The 19,403-nt window shown below is 41.9% G+C and overlaps 1 protein-coding gene across 5 annotated transcripts in view; it reads left to right on the forward strand.

Annotated features, from left to right (window-relative positions):
• Positions 1-46: 46 nt before the first annotated feature.
• LOC131407583 (zinc finger protein 717-like) overlaps positions 47-19,403 on the forward strand; it is a 53,800-nt gene continuing 34,443 nt past the window's right edge. For 3 of the 5 annotated variants that reach the window (XM_058544364.1, XM_058544363.1, XM_058544359.1), the window contains exons 1-2: positions 69-166; positions 3,624-3,776. In XM_058544364.1, the coding sequence (XP_058400347.1) occupies positions 3,762-3,776 (15 nt within the window). In that variant the 5' untranslated portion in view covers positions 69-166; positions 3,624-3,761. Of the gene's footprint in view, positions 167-511; positions 1,058-3,623; positions 3,777-19,403 lie in introns of those variants that run through there. The other 2 variants (XM_058544360.1, XM_058544361.1) reach the window with 2 other exon arrangements.

A 19,403-nucleotide genomic window follows, 5' to 3' on the forward strand; every position in this document is an offset into this window, starting at 1 on the left:
AGGAGTCTTCGGGGTTCCTTCGGCGCGTGCGCGGCTCCGCCCACTCGCACCGTCTTCCGCCTGGAAGTTGCGGAGCCCGCCGCTCCGGTGGGCTCGGGGCTGGGTGCTGTGTCCCTGAAGGTTGGTGCGAGGAAGACAGAGGAGCCCCGGGCACTCGGGGACACAGGTGGGGGGAGGGCTGTCGCCCCACTTGGTGGGAGCGGAAAGGGCAGTGGGTGTGAGCCGCGGACCTGGGCCGGGTCCGCAGGCGGTTGGAGCACCGGGGGCCACAGGTCCGGGCTGGGGGAGGGCCGACTCGGGCTGTGCCTTCGGTGATTGCTTCTTCCGAAGAGGGTGCGCTCTGGAAGGCCGGGCGTGTGCTTCCAGAAGCTTTGCGAACTGGGGGTCGAGTCCAAGACGACGGCGAGGCGGGGGTGGGTGTGCGGACGGCGCGAGCGTGCGGGGTCTGCGGTCTGCCCCCGCAGCGTCCCGGGCGACGTAGTTAACTTAGTGAGTGACGTTCGGTGTGCTCCTGTGTGACGGAGCGTGCTGATGAGGGGTGAGATGCCCCGATTCCGGAGAAATCACCGCGAAGTGTGTGCCGACCGAGGCGTGGCGTGTGGCAGTTGTGTCTGTGGGGCTTCTTGAGTCTCTTCAGCGGGAGAAGTGTCGGGTCCCCTCCTGCACCGTGTGGCCCGCCTAGCACTCCTGGTTTGCGTTAGGGAAGTTGATACAAGACCTAGTTTCCAGGGACCGTGGCTTCTAGGATGGATGTTTGCGCTCTGGATGAAGGTCTTGGTTTCTTTGGAACAAGGTAGCTGGCATAAAGCATGAGGGAGAGGCACCCTGTGAATAGGAATCCTACCTGGAAGACGACCCCTCTGACTGAACCCTCTCGCTAGCGCTTCAGAACAGAGGCAGAAGACTCGCAGGAAGGAGATCCTGGCAGTTTTGATGCTTCTGCCCAGAGCACACAAGATGTGGGTGATGCTGTCTCCTCCAGAAGTTGTCGAAGACAGGGTGATAGTAGCAGGTCTGGACCGACTTTCAGAAGGAGACCTGAGCTGGGCTGAGAGGGGTAGGCAGAGGCGCAGGAAATGTTACTAATTGCAGGGGTCTTGAGGGTGCGGTCTGGGGTAGAGGAATAACCTGTCACAGCTGAGAGAATCTCTGTGCAGTGCTCCCTAAGTGCTCTCATTCTTTCACTCTCCCCTGGCTGTTTCTTTTATCTGAACTCTCTCAAACTTATTGTGTCATCAAATTAGATATCTCGAGATATGCTGATGCTCCCTCTGTCTTGAATGTTCTTCCTGGTAGTTCAGGAAGGGTTTGTCAGGGTATTTCTGCCTTATAAGAAAGATGAAGAAAGTTTCACTTGTGAACATAAGTGATTTGCCAGGCTCATATGATTTGTATATGTCAGTATTATCCACTTTGCCACAGTTAAGCCAAATTGCGTTTGTTTTTGACATCATTTTTGAGGAACTGCGACCAACTTAGAGCAAACATCGTTTTAGAAGAACTATCTTGAAACATGCCTGTACTTTTTTCCCCATTGCTTTCTGTGGGTTATTTGCGCTCAAGGGGCTACTAACACAAGTGTTTTCCACTAGATGTCAGTAATCTTGTCTTGAAAATCGTAAATCCTACAGCACCATAACGGGAGCCTGGTTCCCATTGTTTAAAAAAGGAACATTAGAGTGAATCACACGTCTGCTTCAACAGTACAATGCCCGCAGAGAGGTACACGACTTGTTCTTGATGTAAAAAACTTAAAAGGTAGTCTTCTGATCTGCAGACAGTTGTTTTTTGTGATTCGCATGGTCTCTCTTTGTTCCGGCAACCTCACTGAGGTCCATCCAGTGGACGTTCATTAAGCTTTTCAAAAGTTCTACATGTGGTCGTGAAGTTCTATTGCGTGTATTTGGCGTGTAATTCAAGGCTTTCTCCCCCATGTGATTTTGTTAAAAACGTACTGAGTTTGGGGTTGTAGATGTATCACTTAGCATTTGCTATGTGACAAACCAACCAAAATTTACTGGCTTAAAAGACAGCAACAACAACCATTTTATTTGCTCCAAGTTCCATGGTCAGCATTTTGGGCTAGGTTTAGTTGGTCAGTTCCTGTACTAGTGTTGCTGGGTCACAGGTGAGGCTGTAGTCATCTGGTGCCTTGACTGAGGCTGCTTGGTTTAAGGAGACTTCATTTAATTTTTCACTGGTTTGTGCTGGCTGTTGGCTAAGCCATGTCCCTCACAGAGTAGCCCCAGGTTACTTCACAAGATGACAGTGTTCCAAGAAGGCAAACTCTAGTAGAAAAGCACTTTTCGTCCTATGTTTGCATCATATGTACTGATTTCCCTTCAGTCAAAGCAAGTCAAATGACAAAGCCCATGTCACTGTCATAGGGGACTTCACGAGGAAATGAATACAGGGAAGCAAGTCATTGAGAACCGTTACTGGAAGAGTGTGCCATGAAAAATGTACATTATGTGCATCTTTTCCTATAAAATCATGGGCCAAAAGTGTTGTGTTGCAAGGTGTATACTTTCTGTGAGGTTTAGGTATCTAAAAACCACAGGTGTCCTCGTGGAAACACTAATATGGAGTCCTGTGTGGTATGCCATTATTTATAGGAATTATATAATTATATTAAATAATTATTTAAATAAGCATCTTTAAAATTTTTATTTTATTGGGATGATATTGGTTTATAACATTCTATAAATTTCAGATGTATGTCATTATACTTCTGTTTCTGCATAGATTACGTCATGTTGACCACCCAAAGGCTAATTACACTCCATCTCCACACACATGTGCCTAGTCGTCCCTTTTGCCCTTCTCTCTCCCCGCTTCCCCTCTGGTAACCAACAATTCAATCTCTGTCTCTATGTGTGTGTTTGTTGTTGTTTTTATCTTCTACTTATGAGTGAGATCATATGGTTTTTGACCTTCTCCCTCGGACTTATTTCGCTTAGCATAATACCCTCAATTTCCATCCATGTTGTCACAAATGGCTGGATTTCATTGTTTCTTATGGCTGAGTAGTATTCCATGGTGTATATATACCACATCTTCTTTATCCATTCGTCCCTTGATGGGCACTTAGGTTGCTTCCAAGTCTTGGCTATTGTGAATAATGCTGCAGTGAACACAGGGTCGCATGTATCTTTATGCATTGGTGTTTTCATGTTCTTCGGATAAATACGCAGCAGTGGAATAGCTGGATCGTATGGTGGTTCTATCCTTAATTTTTTGAGGAATCTCCATACTGTTTTGCATAGTGGCTGCACCAGTTTGCACTGCCACCAGCAGTGTATGAGAGTTCCCTTCTCTCCACATCCTCTCCAACACATGTTGTTTCCTGACTTGTTAATTATAGTTGTCAATTATTTAATTAAGAGTCTTTAAAATTTTGAATTCGTTTTTACCATTAACTATTGATAAATCAGTAAGAAATATATGTTTTCATTAACTTAAGGATGAGTTGTATGTCTAAATTCTACAAGTTAACGGACATGTGGGTACTCCTTCAACAGGGTCTTTTCTGCCCCTTCTGGATGTGTAAAATACTATTGTCTCGCAAGAGGCTCGCTCTCTTTTATTTTATTTATTTTTTTTGGTCTTTTGGTCTCTTCTAGATAATGTATAGAGAACTTTGGACAGGAGAATCTGGGATCTAGGAGCAAGCCATGCCAGTCATTTCATGACTCCACTCCATTCACCTTCTCTTCCAGCTCTCTTTCCAGTGTCCTCTGTGTTTCTAAGAGCAACAGAAAATGGCTGCATCCCTGGTGAGTTCTTTCTTTGTTTTTTCCTCAGCTTGTTTTACATTGTGCTTTATGAGCTTTATGAGGGTTCATAAACTAAAATGGAAAAGTGGAAATAAGTAAAATTCAGCTTCAGGGAAATATACATAAACAAGATAAAAGTGGCATGCGGATATAGGCAAATTTTATGACCTTAGAGTCATCCCAGGTGAGTGCAAATTGGTCTCTGGTCTTTCTGATGCCATGGCAAAAAGACAGACTCATTTGTTATCTGATCAGAATGGACCCTTAGAAGAAACCTTGCTACATTGTCATTGGACATGAAAAGGTGCAGGCACAGAAATCTGAAACAGTGTCTTTATTGGTGTTATGAGATGTTTGGGGATTTGATCGGAGATGTAAAAGACATTTTCTACTCTAAACAAATGGACTGAAGGTATATTTTATTATATAGAGGATAGTAAAGGCGATAGTCTGTAAATAGATCTGAATAGGTCAAATATTAAGAGGGAAAAAATATCAGCCCGACTGGAAAGGGAAAACATCTACATCGGCTGAAGAGAAATGACACAAATCAACCGGAAAGAGAAACACCAGGTTGACCGAAAAGAGAACACATTAAATCAATTACTTTATATCAAATCAATTACTTTACATCAAATTAATTACTCACAATATTTATGTCCCACTGCCGGGAGAGCCCTGTCAATCGACGCGCCTGGCAAGGATCACACGTCTTGGGCAAGGTGTCCCTTCCATAGGTGGAACTCTCACTGGGTCTCAGTCTCTAGCAGTTTATATAAGCAGTTACAGAGTTTGCAGAGCAAGTATCTGGTGTTCTCATGTACAAAATGGTTATCAGTGGCGTATGTGCACTGAGCCCCTTGGCTAACATTTCAGCCCAGTAGTTCTGTACGTGCATTATTCTCTTTCGTTATCGTCTTAGCCCGGCACAGATGGCCAGTCCATCCCGTGCTACGACGCTCCAAGAGCCTTGAAATGTTACAACTTGTAACTCTCTCTGTGGGAGAAAGGTTAGTTCCCGGGAAAAGGCCAGTTCCCACCACACAGAAAGCAGCTTTGTATTTCTTTTTGTGCTGGTGGCTGTAGGTCAATGGAGCGGCCAAACATGGCTGTACTCATGTCAAGACATTTTTGGCCGTGGCCGTCTCCATTAACCATAAGACACCATATGTACAGACAATGAACTTCGTATACAAGTACATAAGGCACATCTAAGAATCTAAAATCTAATGACTATAATAATTATAAAACTATTTCACAATAACGACCCAAACCCCAAGGTAACCAATCAAATAACCCCTTAGAATATGAAATGTTATTAATTTGATCTTGCAAATCATGTACAGCATCAAAGATAACATTAGATAAGGTAACACTTAGGCCTAACAAATTAGCTTGTAGAAGTCTAGACCAGCCCCCATCACGCAGGGTAGCAGAAGGCAGGGTAATAGAGAAATTATCTTGTATTGAGAAGTTGTTTGATGTTTCTGAAACCAAATTTTTTGGCCATTTATAGTGTGGGTTATAGGTCCCACTGGTGTAGAGCAGTTGGTCTAACAGTAGAGGGTCAAAGGTTGTCCTACAGAGGCATTAGTTGGTGTGTAGGTCTGTAGCAGACATGGAGGTGTAGCACAGCATAGTGAACACAGCAGGAATATCTGTTCACGCAAAGAAACAGAATTTTTAGGAACATGATATAACTGTTCATTTTCTGGATATATGAGTGTTGTAGTGGGCCCTTGGGCCACTATTTCTGCGGCACGGGGAGCCGCATTGGGTGGATGGGTCACCCACACCTTTGTTTCAGGTTTCTATCCATCTGTAGACCCAAATCTTTGTATTTCTCTTTTAGTTAATTCACTTGGAGGTTGTCCTTGTGACACATTTGGAGTCAAGAGGGGAAGCACCAATAATTGTCCCATTCGTTCCCCAGACTCTACAGTTAGTACTGTGTCACTACCATTATATAATATGAATTTTATTTTTCTTTGGTAATCTGGATCAATGACTCTTCCCAGTACATCAATATCTTTTGTTGCCAGTCCAGAGCGTCCTTTTAACAAACCAAAGGTATTTTTGGGAAATTGTACCCCTATCCCAGTAGGGACTATAGATTGCTTCTTAGGGGGCAATTGAATAGAATGAACAGTAGATAAATCTAATCCAGCCGCTTCGGCCGTGGCACGAAAAGGCAGTTTAGTAGACTGAGTCAGGGGCCAATAGGTTAAGGTCATAAACTCATGGGTGGCGGTTGCCACTTTTGTAATCTTTGCTGGTAACAACCTTGACAGAGGAGTCTCATTAGGGCCTAGTGGCCTGTTATTTAACATATTTAGAGCAGTACTTAGATAGTTGTGTCATCCCTTTAATGAGCCATGACCGAGTTTCCTCAATTGTTGTTTAAGCAATCTATTTATTCGTCCTATGAGGCCTGCAGCTTGGGGGTAATAAGGTATATGATAAATCTATTTTATATAATTTTCTTTGGTATAAGTTTGAATCAACTTATCTGTAAAGTGGGAACCGTTGTCATTTTGAATTTGCCTTGGTGTTCCATAATATAACTTAATTGTATCTAATAACTTTATGGCACTCTGTTGGGTGGCCACTTTAGTTGGCATAGCCAATAAATAACCAGAATATGTATCAACAGCAGTGCAGGCATAAGTATATCTATAAGAATTTGGCAATGGTCTAATAAAATCTATTTGCCAGGTATGGGCGGGAAATAATCTCTTTTGGATATGACCTTGGTAGGGGTGTGGAACTCCCCGTTTATTTAACTGTTGGCATAACTGACATTGTTGTACTGCAGTGGCAATATCATCATGGGTGACAAGGATTCCCCTTTGTTGTGCCCACCTGTATGAAGCTTGTTCTCCCAAGTGTCCACTCTTTTCGTGGACTTACTGTGCTAAGCCTGGGTTATGCGTTGTACGAATCTGCACCAGCTGATCAGCATGAGAATTATGCTTTTGTTCTGTAGAAATTAAAGAACTGTGAGCATCAACATGAAATATAGTAACAATTGTGTTTTGACACTATAACCATATGTCTTTCTATAATTTTTTTTTCTATATTTTTTTATCATTAATTTTCTAATCATGTATTTTCCATTGTGGCATCTACGTTGCCAAACCTTGTGCCACTGTCCATGAATCAGTATATATATAATATTGTTGCCCGTGTTCTTGTTGAAGTGCCTGATACACCGCATAAAGTTCAGCATATTGGCTATTTATATTATCTCCGGTGGTGACAATTGTTTGTTGGGTGGATGGGTTATAGGCAACTGTTTTCCATTTCTGTGAGCCCAATATCATTTTGGCAGAATCATCCGTAAACCAGGTATGTTTTTGTTGTTCTTTAGTCAATTGATCATGTGAGACACCCCATTTAACAGGAGATTCTGTTATATCAGTCTTAGGTGACACAGTTGGCTCACTCTATATTGAGACACTTGTTTATGCAATAGAGACAACCCCTTTGGGCCAGGTTTGGCCCGGTCTTGAATATATCATTTCTGTTTGATGATATTAAATTTTTGTGTATGTCCAATTTTATGAGTAACAGGAGTGTTATGAATCTATTGTATGATGGGTATTTGGGGTTGCATAATTATCTCATGTCCCAGGGTAAGGCCTTCTGAGTCTATTAGAGCCCAATAGTAGGCTACAACTGTTTTTCAAAAGGACTATATCTTTCATTGGAACAGGGAAGCTTGCGACTCCAAAATCTCAGAGGATAACGTTGGGCACCTTGTTTTTGTTATAAACTCCAGCTGGCATATTGATCAATGACATCTACCTGTAATTCAATGGGTCTCGGTTTAATTGGCCATAGATCTAAAGCAGTCTGAATAGCATGCTTGGCTGCTTCAAAAGCTTCTTTTTGTTTCATTCTCCATTTAAATTTATATTTTTTCTTGGTAACTTTATATAAAGGTGCAAGGAGCTGACTTAAATGTGGAATATGTGCCCTCCAAAATGCAAATAATCCAATAAATTTTTGTGCTTCCTTTTTGTTACGAGGTGCTGCAAAATTTAATATCTTTTGTCTAGCTTTAGGTAAAATTTTTTGTTTTTCATTATTCTAAAGTATTCCCAAAAATTTAACATTTGAATTTGGGCCCTGAATTTTAGCTGGATTAGTTTTCCGTTCATCCTCCTCAAGTGTGTCCGTTACTTTTTCTAACTGTTGTTGTATTCTTTTTTTTTTTATTTCCTTGGATCATAATATCATCTATATAATGTACTATTTGGACATCATCAGAAGCAGCTACCTTTGCCAAGGTTTTAGCAACCTGTCGATGGCAGATAGTGGGATTATGTACACATCCCTGAGGAAGTCTAGTAAAGGTATATTGTTGTCCCAGCCACGTGAAAGCAAACTGTTCTTGGACACTTCTGGTATAGGTATGGTGAAAAAGGCATTAGCCAAGTCTATGACTGTATACCAAGTGCCTGGATAACATTGTACTTTTTCTATAAGAGTAATCAAATCAGGGACGGCCACTTGAATAGCCGGAGTCACTTTGTTTAGTTCTCCGTAATCTATAGTCATTCTCTATGTCCCATCACCTTTTTTAACAGGCCAGATAGGATTATTCTAGGCTGTAGTTACTCTGTGAAGGACTTTTATAGCCAAATAATCTTCTATGGTCTCAGATATTTTTTGTTGTCCTCTAGGGATGTGATATTGTCTTTGATTGTGTGGCAGGTGGAATTTTTACTTCATGATGCAAACATTCTACAATTATAGCATTAATGTGAAAAGACAAAGCTCTAATAGCAAACTGGTATTGTCTATCAGCCAAATTTAATGTCAGTCTTTTTAGAATATCAGTCTCAATTATATATTCTGGTATTGGCACAATCATAAGTAGATATGTGCGTCGGGGTAGTTGCCCAATTTGGATAGAAAGATTAGTGGTGACTGCCTGGATTTCTTTTCCTCCCAATCTAGTTATCAGAATTGATGTACCTTGAAACTTAGTTGGATTCCCATAGATAAGGGTGGCCTCCGCCCCTGTATCTACAAGTGTCTGCACACTAGTTGTAGATTTATTTTTCCAAAATATTTTAATTGGTACATGTGGTCTAACATCTTTTCTTGTAGTGGCACTAATCGATACAGAGGTTTGGCCTTCCCCTCAATCACGTAAGTCAGCAAAAAGAGGATTCGAGGGAGGAGGCAGTGCACTAGGTGCAGCAGGCACTGGGTTGGAAGCATTCTTTATATTGTCCCTTCTATTTACTTGTTTTACATTCAGCCCTTTTTCTTTATATAGTTTCCATAATTCTTTAGTGTCAACTCCATCAATCTGGTCTTTGGGTACCCCTGCCTGGAGTAGGGCCAAAAACATATTACCTCGAGTCATTTTATCCTTTTTAAAGAATGTTTCTCTTTTTTCCCTTCCTGGAGAGTTTTCAGTTGTCTGTCAGTCTCCCAAGTCTGCTAATTGCATAATCTTATCTGCAAGTGTTGATATAGGGTTTTCAGTTTCATTCATGAGAAGGGTTGTAATTATTTGTTTATATGCCGGAGGTGCAGTTTTTATCAACTTGTTTCACACCTGGACACTTAAAGTCATTTCATTTAAAGCTTCATCACACCCCAGAAACACAGCCCGTTTCATGGTTTCTTCTCATCTTTTGGACATAATCTTTTAAAGTATGTCATGGTCTATTAGTGTCTGGCCACATATCCTCCGTGGGGTATTTATCTTGAGCTCCTTTTACTGCAAGAGCCAATAAAGTTGTATCATCAGTGTCTTGTCCACGATCATTTGGGGGGTGAGCCTTCATGTTCCAATCTCTGAAAGCTCCCCGTATTACTGGATCATTGGACAAAATTACAAATTTAAAAGCATCTCCTGCATCCAGATTAATTCCTGTAGCGCCCATATCATATAGGCGAACAAGCCAGGTTATAATGGCTTCTCCAGGCTTTTGTGTAGCCCGGGCTAAAATATCAGAAATTTCTTGTTGGTTAAAATCCTCAATCACATCTTTCCTTATAGAATGATTACCATCCATTTCCATCCGCCGACGGCGAAGAGGACGTGCCTCTGTGCCTTTGGGCGGTTTTTCCTCTTCCTCATAATCAGTTTCAGAATCGTCATCCCAGATATCATCATCCCATGTGTCTGGGTCCCACTTAGGACCGGCCGATGTTATGGCCATATGAACTTTTCGTTCATTTATCTTTCCTCTTCTCTTTCTATATTTATATTTGGTAACTCTTACAGCAGCCTTTTCTGCTATAACTTGGTAGTTACGAGCCTGATCTCCCAGTGCATGATATTGACATTGAATCATAGCCAAGCAAGACTGCAAATTTGAATTTTCTTTTTCCAAGAGTGCCTTCTCTTTCTGTATCTTATCCCTATCTTCTATAGGCCGACGATAAGCAGTCAACAAACATCAACCTCGCCGTGCCAAAAAAGAAACATCATCTTTCGCTTTCCTTTCCACCGTCTGCAAAGCTTTGGTCACATCCAACGGTTCAAATCGTCGCAGGCGAGCATCCCAAGCTTCACATAACCCTGACCTGCGAGCCCACTCCCCAGCCAGAGTGCAAAAGGGAGGGTCCTCCCGTCCTGGAATTTCTTCCACCTTGGCTTCAGTTACCTTTCGTTTGAATAGGAAAGGCATCTCCTTAATCGAATCCTGCTCACAGCGCCAATTATGTTATGAGAGGTTCGGGGATTCGATTGGAGACGTAAAAGACACTTTCCACTCCAAACAAATGGACTGAAGGTATATTTTATTATATAGAGGATAGTAAAGGTGATAGTCAGCAAACAGATTTGAATAGGTCAAATATTAAGAGGGAAAAAACATCAGCCCGACTGGAAAGGGAAAACATCCACATCGGCTGAAGAGAAATGACACAAATCAACTGGAAAGAGAAACACCAGGTTGACCGAAAAGAGAACACATCAAATCAATTACTTCATATCAAATCAATTACTTCACATCAAATCAGTTACTCACAACATCCACGCCCCACTGCCGGGAGAGCCCTGTCAATCGATGCGGCTGGGCAAGGATCACACGTCCTGGGCAAGGTGTCCCTTCCACAGGTGGAACTCTCACTGGGTCTCAGTCTCCAGCAGTTTATATAAGCAGTTACAGAGTTTGCAGAGCAAGCATCTAGTGTTCCCATGCACAAAATGGTTATCAGTGGTGTACGTGCACTGAGCCCCTTGGCTAACGTCCCAGCCCAGTAGTTGTGTACGTGCGTTGCTCTCTTTGGTTATCGTCTTAGCCCGGCACAGATGGCCAGTCCATCCCGCGCTACGATGCTCCAAGAGCCTTGAAATGTTACAACTTGCAACTCTCTCCGTGGGAGAAAGGCCAGTTCCCAGGAAAAGGCCAGCTCCCACCACACAGAAAGCAGCTTTGTATTTCTTTTTGTGCTGGTGGCTGTAGGTCAGTGGAGCAGCCAAACATGGCTGTACTCATGTCAAGACAATTGGTCACATAGATGATGTAGTGGACAGTATTTCACTACCAGTCTAGAAATAAACTTTTTTGGCATTCTGTGGTGGTGGTGGTTACCTGGTGCTAAAGCACAACTCGCTTAATAAGGTTCCTCTGGAGTTGCTAAAATGGTGTGGTCCCAGACAGCTTTTGGAAGGCCTACTTGGTGCACTGATAAAACTTGGGAATGTCTGGAGGGTTGAATCAGCTGCAGGTCCTTCAAGTAACTCTTCATACATTTCTCTCAGCTAGTCTGTATATGCAGGTTGTGCAGGGGACTGTTCAGAGTTCTGTTTTCTGGCAGAACTGCTGCTTTGCACTTTAACCTACTCAATGTGGTCTGAGTTCCTTTCTTCTAAAGCTCACCAGGAACCTAAATTATAGTTAGATTCAGTGACTGTGCTGTAGTCTTTGCCTTACTTGAATCTTCTGCCATATTGAAACTACTTAGTCCATGATCTTCTCCTGAAAATTCTTGTCTGTTAGCTTCTATCATGGCCTCTCTGATGATTTCTTCTCTGTTTTCCTGAATTCTTCTGTTTGTTTCTTCTGCTCCTGAATGTAGCTCATCCGAGTATTCCAATCTGGGCCCCCTTCTTCACACTCTGCAGTTCCTCTTGACCTGTTGGCCCTCCGCGGTTTGACAGTCCTAACCGTTTCTCTCCAGCTGGGACCTCTTCCCCAGCCTTTAGACCATGGGTTCAGCTCCCAGTTGAATGCTTCTTTGTAGCTCTTGAGAAGACACCTCGAGCTCAACAAATCCAGAATGAAAACCACATCCTCCTTTCTTGCCCTACATGTGATATTAGTTCCATCCAGCCAGTGACTGAAGCCACCAGAATAGGATTTCTCCTGGACCCCTCCCTCTCTCTCAGGTTTAATCTCATCTCATGTAAAGTCCTGCTACTTTGTTCTTTTAATTTTATCTAATGTCTGCGTTGGTGCTCACAGACAAATACAGTAACTTTCTTTTTTACATTGAAGCTGTCATTGGCAAAACCTGGAGGATGTGTTTGCTCAGTGAAGAGGTTCCAGCCCTCTGGAGCTGTGCTGCTCGCCAGCACGTGTGGTGACATGACAGCCTTAGGAGTCCTGTGGTGCAGAGCTCTCAGGAGTTAGTGAGACATGTTTTATGTGCAGCTTAACCATCTTTCTGCCGCCTGCAGCTTCTGGGGTACCTTGGGTCTAGTTTCTGCTGACTTTTTTATTGTTTTTTGTTTTTCTTCTTGAGTATCAGTCCCATTTTCCTGTTTCTTTACATGGATAATGATTCTGCATTATATTCTGGACATTGTAATTCTTATGTTGCAGAGATTCTGGATCCTGTTATATTCCTCTGAGAGTGATTTTGTTCTATAAGGCAGTTAACTTGGCTGGATTCAAATTCCAAACTTTATTCCTTGCAGTGATCGGTAGCTGACTGTCCATTCACCTCCTTCAGCTTCTAGTGGCTGCTTTTTTGCTGGGTCCTCATGGGTCTTTCACATATGTGTGGTTTAGCAGTCACCCAACAATTCCGGTTGGTTTTGTATGGGAATTTGGGGGATTACCATCTTTTGCAGCCTCTCTTCCAGGACTAACCCCCTTCCAAATTTTTGGTTTTCTTGCCAGCCCTGAATTATACTCTCTGACACCTAAGCCACTATAGCTTCAGCTTTCAGTTCCTTGATTGTTTATAGATTGAAGAGTGCCCTCTGATAAAATGCCATAAACTTGCAAAGCAATTTGTCCTTTAATGATTCATTCTTATCTAGTTTCTGCCTACTTTTGGTTGTTCTACAGTGCCTTCAGATGGTTGTTTTATACATTTTGTCCAAATTTTATCGTTTTCTGTGGGTTGTTAGCCTGGCCAAGCTACCTTGCCATTACCACACAAACCATGCTACATTTAGAATATTTATATTTTAATATCTGTCTTCTGTAGTTTATCTTGCCTATCTTTATCATAGGGTCATTTTCTCTTCACTGGACTACTGTTCAGCTTTCTTAAGTCTCTTGATCTTTATACTACCCCAACTCAAGTTCTTTCTTCCATAAGAATAATTTACCCAAAACAAGAGTCCGTAAATTATGGCCTGCAGACCAAATGTGGCTCACTACCTGTTTTTGTATAACCTGTGAGCTCATTTGTTGGCTTATATAGTTTTAATTGTTTTTAGAGGTTACTGTATAGTTTATAGTATTCATCTTTAACTTATCATAGTCTACTTTGAAATAATATAATACTTCTTGTATAATATAAGAACCTTATAACAGTACACTTCAACTTCTTTCCTCGCAGTTTCTGTGCTATTGTTGGCATACCTTTTACTCCTACATGTTATAAGCTGCACAGTGCATTCTTATTGTTTTGCTTCAAGTGGTCAATTACCTTTTAAGGAGTTTAAAAATAAAAACAATATATATTATATGTTTACTCACATATTTACTGTTTCTCGTGCTCTTTATTCCTTTATATGTACCAGATTTCTATCTGGTATCATTTTTCTTCTGATTTTAGGTGGTTTGATTATGGTGATCCTTGATATAGTTATCTTCATGATGCTTTTTTTGCTTGTACAAAGTTTGAGGGTCCCCAATGTGCCCTCACTTCTAATACCAGCTGCAAGTTTGGAGCTCCCCATGATCACCCTCATGCTCAATAATTAGCTAGCAGGACGTACAGAACTCAGAAAAGCCATTTTATTCATGGTTATGGTTTAGGACGGTGAAAGGATACAGACTAAAATCAGTTCATGGACGAGGAACACAAAGCAGAGTCCATGGGTCATCGTGCACAGGGTTACAGTAACTTGCCAGTGGAGCCACATGGACAGTGCCTGTTCCTCCCAGCAATGGTGTATGACAGTGTGCATGGAATAGTGGCAAGGGGGGAAGCTCAACCAAGCCTTGATGTCCAGCTTTTATTAGGGCCCTGTCATGTAGACATGGTTGACCACCTGTGTGGCTGACCTTAGTCTCCAGTCCCTCCATAGATCGAGCTGATAACAAGGCCTGCCACCATAAATCACATTTGTTGGCATAGAATATCTCTGTGACCCAAAGCTATCAGGTAAACGAAGACATTCATATCAGGCAGGATATTCCAAGGGCTTAGAGGCCACCCCCCCAGGAGCCAAGGACAAAGGGGAAAACTTTTTGTGGGCAAGTTTAAGCCTTTATTGCATAGCACAAGGTCTGTGGATTATAGTTATCAGATTTGGAAAATTGTTGGCTTTTATTTTTTCAAATATTTTCTGTCTCTACAATTTCCACCCAACTGAAGACTCCAATTATATATATGTTATATCACCTGATATTGTCCCAGACATCACTGACTCCCTAGGGCTTTCTAGATTAGATCTTTACTCAGATCTTATGTTCATGGGGCCCCTTCCCCTGATGGATCTTTGTCTCCTTTGCCTGATGATACTGAAAGAAATTCTGTTGTTTTTTAGAGTTTGTTCAATTTAGTAGCCTCCTACCCTGCACAGCTTGAGAATTTGTCAAGTGTCATGAAGTGAAAAGAGGCCACGTATCGAGATCCCTCAAGTTTCTAATTGGTCATTCCAGCTCCATGTGACTATCAAAAGCTCTGCTGGTTTGTTTGTCCCCAGATTCTTCTCCAAGGGAAGTTAAGAAGCAGAGACTCTAAGAAAGTATTGCAGTAATGTAGGTAACAGTTTATGATAGTTTTCAAATGGGTAGTGACAGTGGAAATGGTGAGAACTGGCCTGATTGGGGTATATTTTGAGGGTAGAGCCAATAGGATGACAGTGTTTGTCCATTGCCTCATGAAAAGAGGTCTTGTAAAACTTACAGACTTTTTTCAAATCTATTAGGTGAAAAATGTATTGCAATGTAATTTGAATTTCTCTTAGAGAGTTTGAGTGTCTTTTCATATTTTTAAAGACTTTGGATTTTTGGAAGGTAGGGAGCAAACTATCATCCTTAGCTCGTTTTTCCATCTCTAACTGTTGGTCTTGTTCAGAGTTTCCCAGGAAATAAGGCACATTTGGGTAGGCTATGCTATGGTAATCACTGACCCCAACCTTGGAGGGGCTTGCACAGCAATGATGTGCATCATTCCTCTTTCTGGCCTCAGGCTGATGGAACAGCCTTTACTGGAATACTGATCATTGTGACAATAGGAAAAAGAGTGCAGTGAACCAAGTGCCAACTCTTAAAGATTCTCAGAAGTGATGCGAATCATTTCCACTGACATTTGCTTGGCCAAAGTAAGTCATCTGGCCTGCAACACTGAAAATGAGTGAGCAGTGTCACCACATATTGAGTTTCTTTCTCTCCCATGTTTTTCTCAAATTCACCTTTTCCCTAGAGAGATGACCCTAAGGTTTCATGTAGTTATTACTTTCCTCTCAAAGTCCAGGATCTCTGAATGATGCCAGGCACCTGCATCACGTCTAGATGTTGTTACTCTTTTTTTTTTGGTGAGGAAGATTGGCTCTGCATATGTCCCTGCCTAGGATTCGAATCTTCAAACCCCAGGCTGCTGAGGCGGAGCCCCCGAACTTAACCACTACGCCACTGGGCCAGCCCCAGATGTTGTTACTCTTTTTTGTGTGTGTGAGGAAGATCGGCCCTAAGCTAACATTCGATGCCAATCCTCCTCTTTTTGCTGAGAAAGATTGGCCATGAGCTAACATCCGTGCCCATCTTCCTCTGCTTTATGTGGGACGCCGCCACAGCGTGCCTTGACAAGCGGTGCAGTGGTGCTCACCTGGGATCCAAACCTGCGAACCCTCGGGCTGCTGAAGCGGAGCATGCGCACTTAACCGCTGCGCCACCAGGTTGGCCCTAGATGTTGTTACTTTTAATCCAGAGACCTGTGACCTTGGGAGACAAGTTATCTGCCTTCTCCATGCCCAATATATAAGGGCAGAACATGGGCAGGATAGCCACATAAACATTCTTTTTTGAGAAGAGAAAGAATGAGGTAGGAGGAGGACCACTGGAGGCGTTGTCTCACAGCCGTCTGGCAGTCTTGAAATCCTGGGATCAGATGTTCTGAGGGGCCGCTTACTTGGGAATGGGAAATTTTTGATGATCCCTGGATTTTGCACCCTGGTAGCTCCCTACCTCACTTCTCTCTGAGGCACCTGCCTCTACCCTCTGGACAGTTCTTCCTTTCCTCTTATCTACGTTGGCCTCATTTGATAAAAGCTCTTTAAAATATTCCTTCCTCAGAATGATGTCAGCAAGATGGCAGAGTAGGAGATACCAGCCTTTGTTCCGCCACTGAAAAACAACAATTAGCTATTCATGAACGAAAATAGTTCTGGGAGGGCTCAAGAACCAAATTAAGAACCCAAAGCAACACAGTGTATCAAAAAATGGGGAAGAACTGCACAGAAAGGATCACTAGGGAGATCTGCTTAGCTATCTAGGAACAAAGAAGAGCAGGGGTTATCAGTATCAGCCATGTGGTGGGTGCCGTCATAGTCCCCAGTGGTCTGCTCGGCAAAGGACTGTGGCAGCGTTTTCCACTGAGGACCTCAACAGCTCCCATGACAGCTGCAGACTCCCTCAACTTTCACAGTGGAGGACCTTGTACTGTTCTTCAGGGTGGACCCTACTAGCCTGCTCCACAGAGAACACTGGCAACTTTCGTCACAGAGGTAAGCAACAGCAGTCACTGTCACAGAACCCTTGGAGAAGTGATGCTGTTTTGCCCCCTCCCCAGACGGAACTGCTGTTGCTGCCTTGTAACCAGGGCTGCCAGCACCCTCAGCCCCACGTACACCCCCTGGCTCCAGAGCTGCATTGGTCCATGTGTGCTGGCACTCCAGACTCTGGCCCCATGGCTGCTCCACATACATATGTGTCTCAGGTGCTGGAGTCAATGCCACTGCAAGCCTAGCCATCATCTCAGACCCCCGAGTTGCTGTTGTTCCATGCATGCCCACACTCCATACCCCACCTTATGGGTGCTTTGCACACGCCTGCATCTCACACATTGCCACTATGGGCTAGCTAGTGCCTCGGATGGTGGAGCTATAAATTTAAGAAGATTGAAATCACTTCAAGTATCTTTCCTGACCACAATATGTGAAACTAGAAATCAGTAACAAGACAAAAAGTGGAAAATTCACCAATATGTGCAAATTAAACAACAAATTCATAAACAACCAATGGGTCAAAGAAGAAAACAAACATGAAGTAACAAAATATCTTGAGATAAACAAAAATAGAAACACAATATACCAAAACTTAAGGAATGCTGGAACAGCAGTTCCCTAAGAGGGAAGTTTATGGAGATAAATGCTTATATTAAGAAAAAAGATCGCAAATGAACAACCTAAATTTACACCTGAAGGAACTAGAAAAGAGGAAAAAACTAAGGCCAAAGTTAGCAGAAAGAAGGAAATAACAAAGATCAAAGCAGAAATAAGTGAAATAGAGACTAGAAGAGATCAACGAAACTAAAAACTGGTTTTTTGGAAAGATACACAAAAAATAAAATCAGAAATGAAAGAAGAGACATTACAACTGATAACAGAAATACAAAGGATCATAAGTGACTATTAACAATTATATTCTGACACATTGGACAAGTCAAAAGAGATTGAAAATTCCTAGAAACATACAACCTACCAAGACTGAATCATAAAGAAATAGAAAATCTGAATAGACTTATAACTAGTAAGAAAATTGAATCAGTAATCAAAAGATTCCCAACAAAGAAAAGTACAGGACCAGATGGCTTCCCTGATAAATTCTACCAAGCATTTAAAGAAGAATTAACATCAGTCCTTCCCAAACTCTGCCAAAAATTTGAAGAGGAAGGAGAACTTCTCAACTCATATTACGAGGCCAGCATTGTGCTGATACCCAAGTCAGACAAGGAAACTACAAGAACAGAAAAGTACAGGCCATTTCCTAATGAACATAAATACCAAAATCCTGAACAAAATACTAGCAAACCAAATTTGACAGCACATTAAAAGGATTATGCCCCATGATCAAGCAGGCCTTATCCCTAGGATGCAAGGATGGCTCAACATATGCAGATCAATAAAGGTGATTCACCTTATTAACAGAATGAAGATCAAAGATCATATGATTGTCTCAATAGATGCAGAAAAAGAATTTGATAAAATTCAACATCTTTTAAAGATAAAAGCTCTCAATAGGGTACAGAAGGAATGCACCTCAACATAATAAAGGCCGTATATAACAAGCGCATAGCTAACATCAAACTGAATGATGAAAACCTGAAAGATTTTCTTCTAAGTTCAGAACAAGAGAAGGATGCCCACTCTCACCACTTCTCTTCAGCATAGTACCAGAAGTCCTAGCCAGAGCAGTTAAGCAACAAAAGGAGAAAAACAGTATCCATATTTGAAAGGAAGAAGTAAAATTTTCTCAGTTTGCAGATAACGTGATCTTATATATAGAAAATCATAAAAATTCCACCAAAAAACTGTTAGAACTGATAAATCAGTAAAGTTGCAGGATACAAAATCAACATAAAAATTGAGGTGTGTTTCTATACAACAGTGAACTATCTGAAAGAGAAAATAATCTCATTTACGTTAGCATCAAAAAAGAATACAGTACTTAGGAATAAATTTAATCAAGGAGATGAAAGACCTGTAAACCCCAAACTATAAAGCAATGATGAAAGGAATTGAAGAAGATACAAATAAATGGAAAGATATCCTGTGTTCTTGGATTGGAAAAATTAGTATTGTTAAAATGTCCATACTACCCAAAGTGATCTACAGGTCCAATGCAATCTCTATCAAAATTCCACTGGTTTTTTCACAGAAGTAGAAAGAAAAATCCTGAAATTCATATGGAAACATGCAAGTCCCTGAGTACCAAAGCAACCTTGAGAAAGAATACAGCTAGAAGCATTACACTGCCTGATTTCAAACTACAGTCATGCGTCGATCAACGACAGGGACGTGTCCTGAGAAATATGTCATTAGATGACTGCATCGTTGTGCGAACGTCATAGAGTGTACTACACAAATCTAGATGATGTAGTCTACTACACACCTAGGCTGTGAAAAGTCTTTATGCAGTGCATGACTATATTATGGAGCTCTAGTAATCAAAATAGTATGGTACTAGCATAAAAACAGAACATAGAGCAATGGAACATAATAGAGAGCCCAGAAATAAACCCATGCAT

This window comes from Diceros bicornis, chromosome 6 (assembly GCF_020826845.1).
Source record: "Diceros bicornis minor isolate mBicDic1 chromosome 6, mDicBic1.mat.cur, whole genome shotgun sequence".
Classification (NCBI taxonomy): Eukaryota; Metazoa; Chordata; class Mammalia; order Perissodactyla; family Rhinocerotidae; genus Diceros; species Diceros bicornis.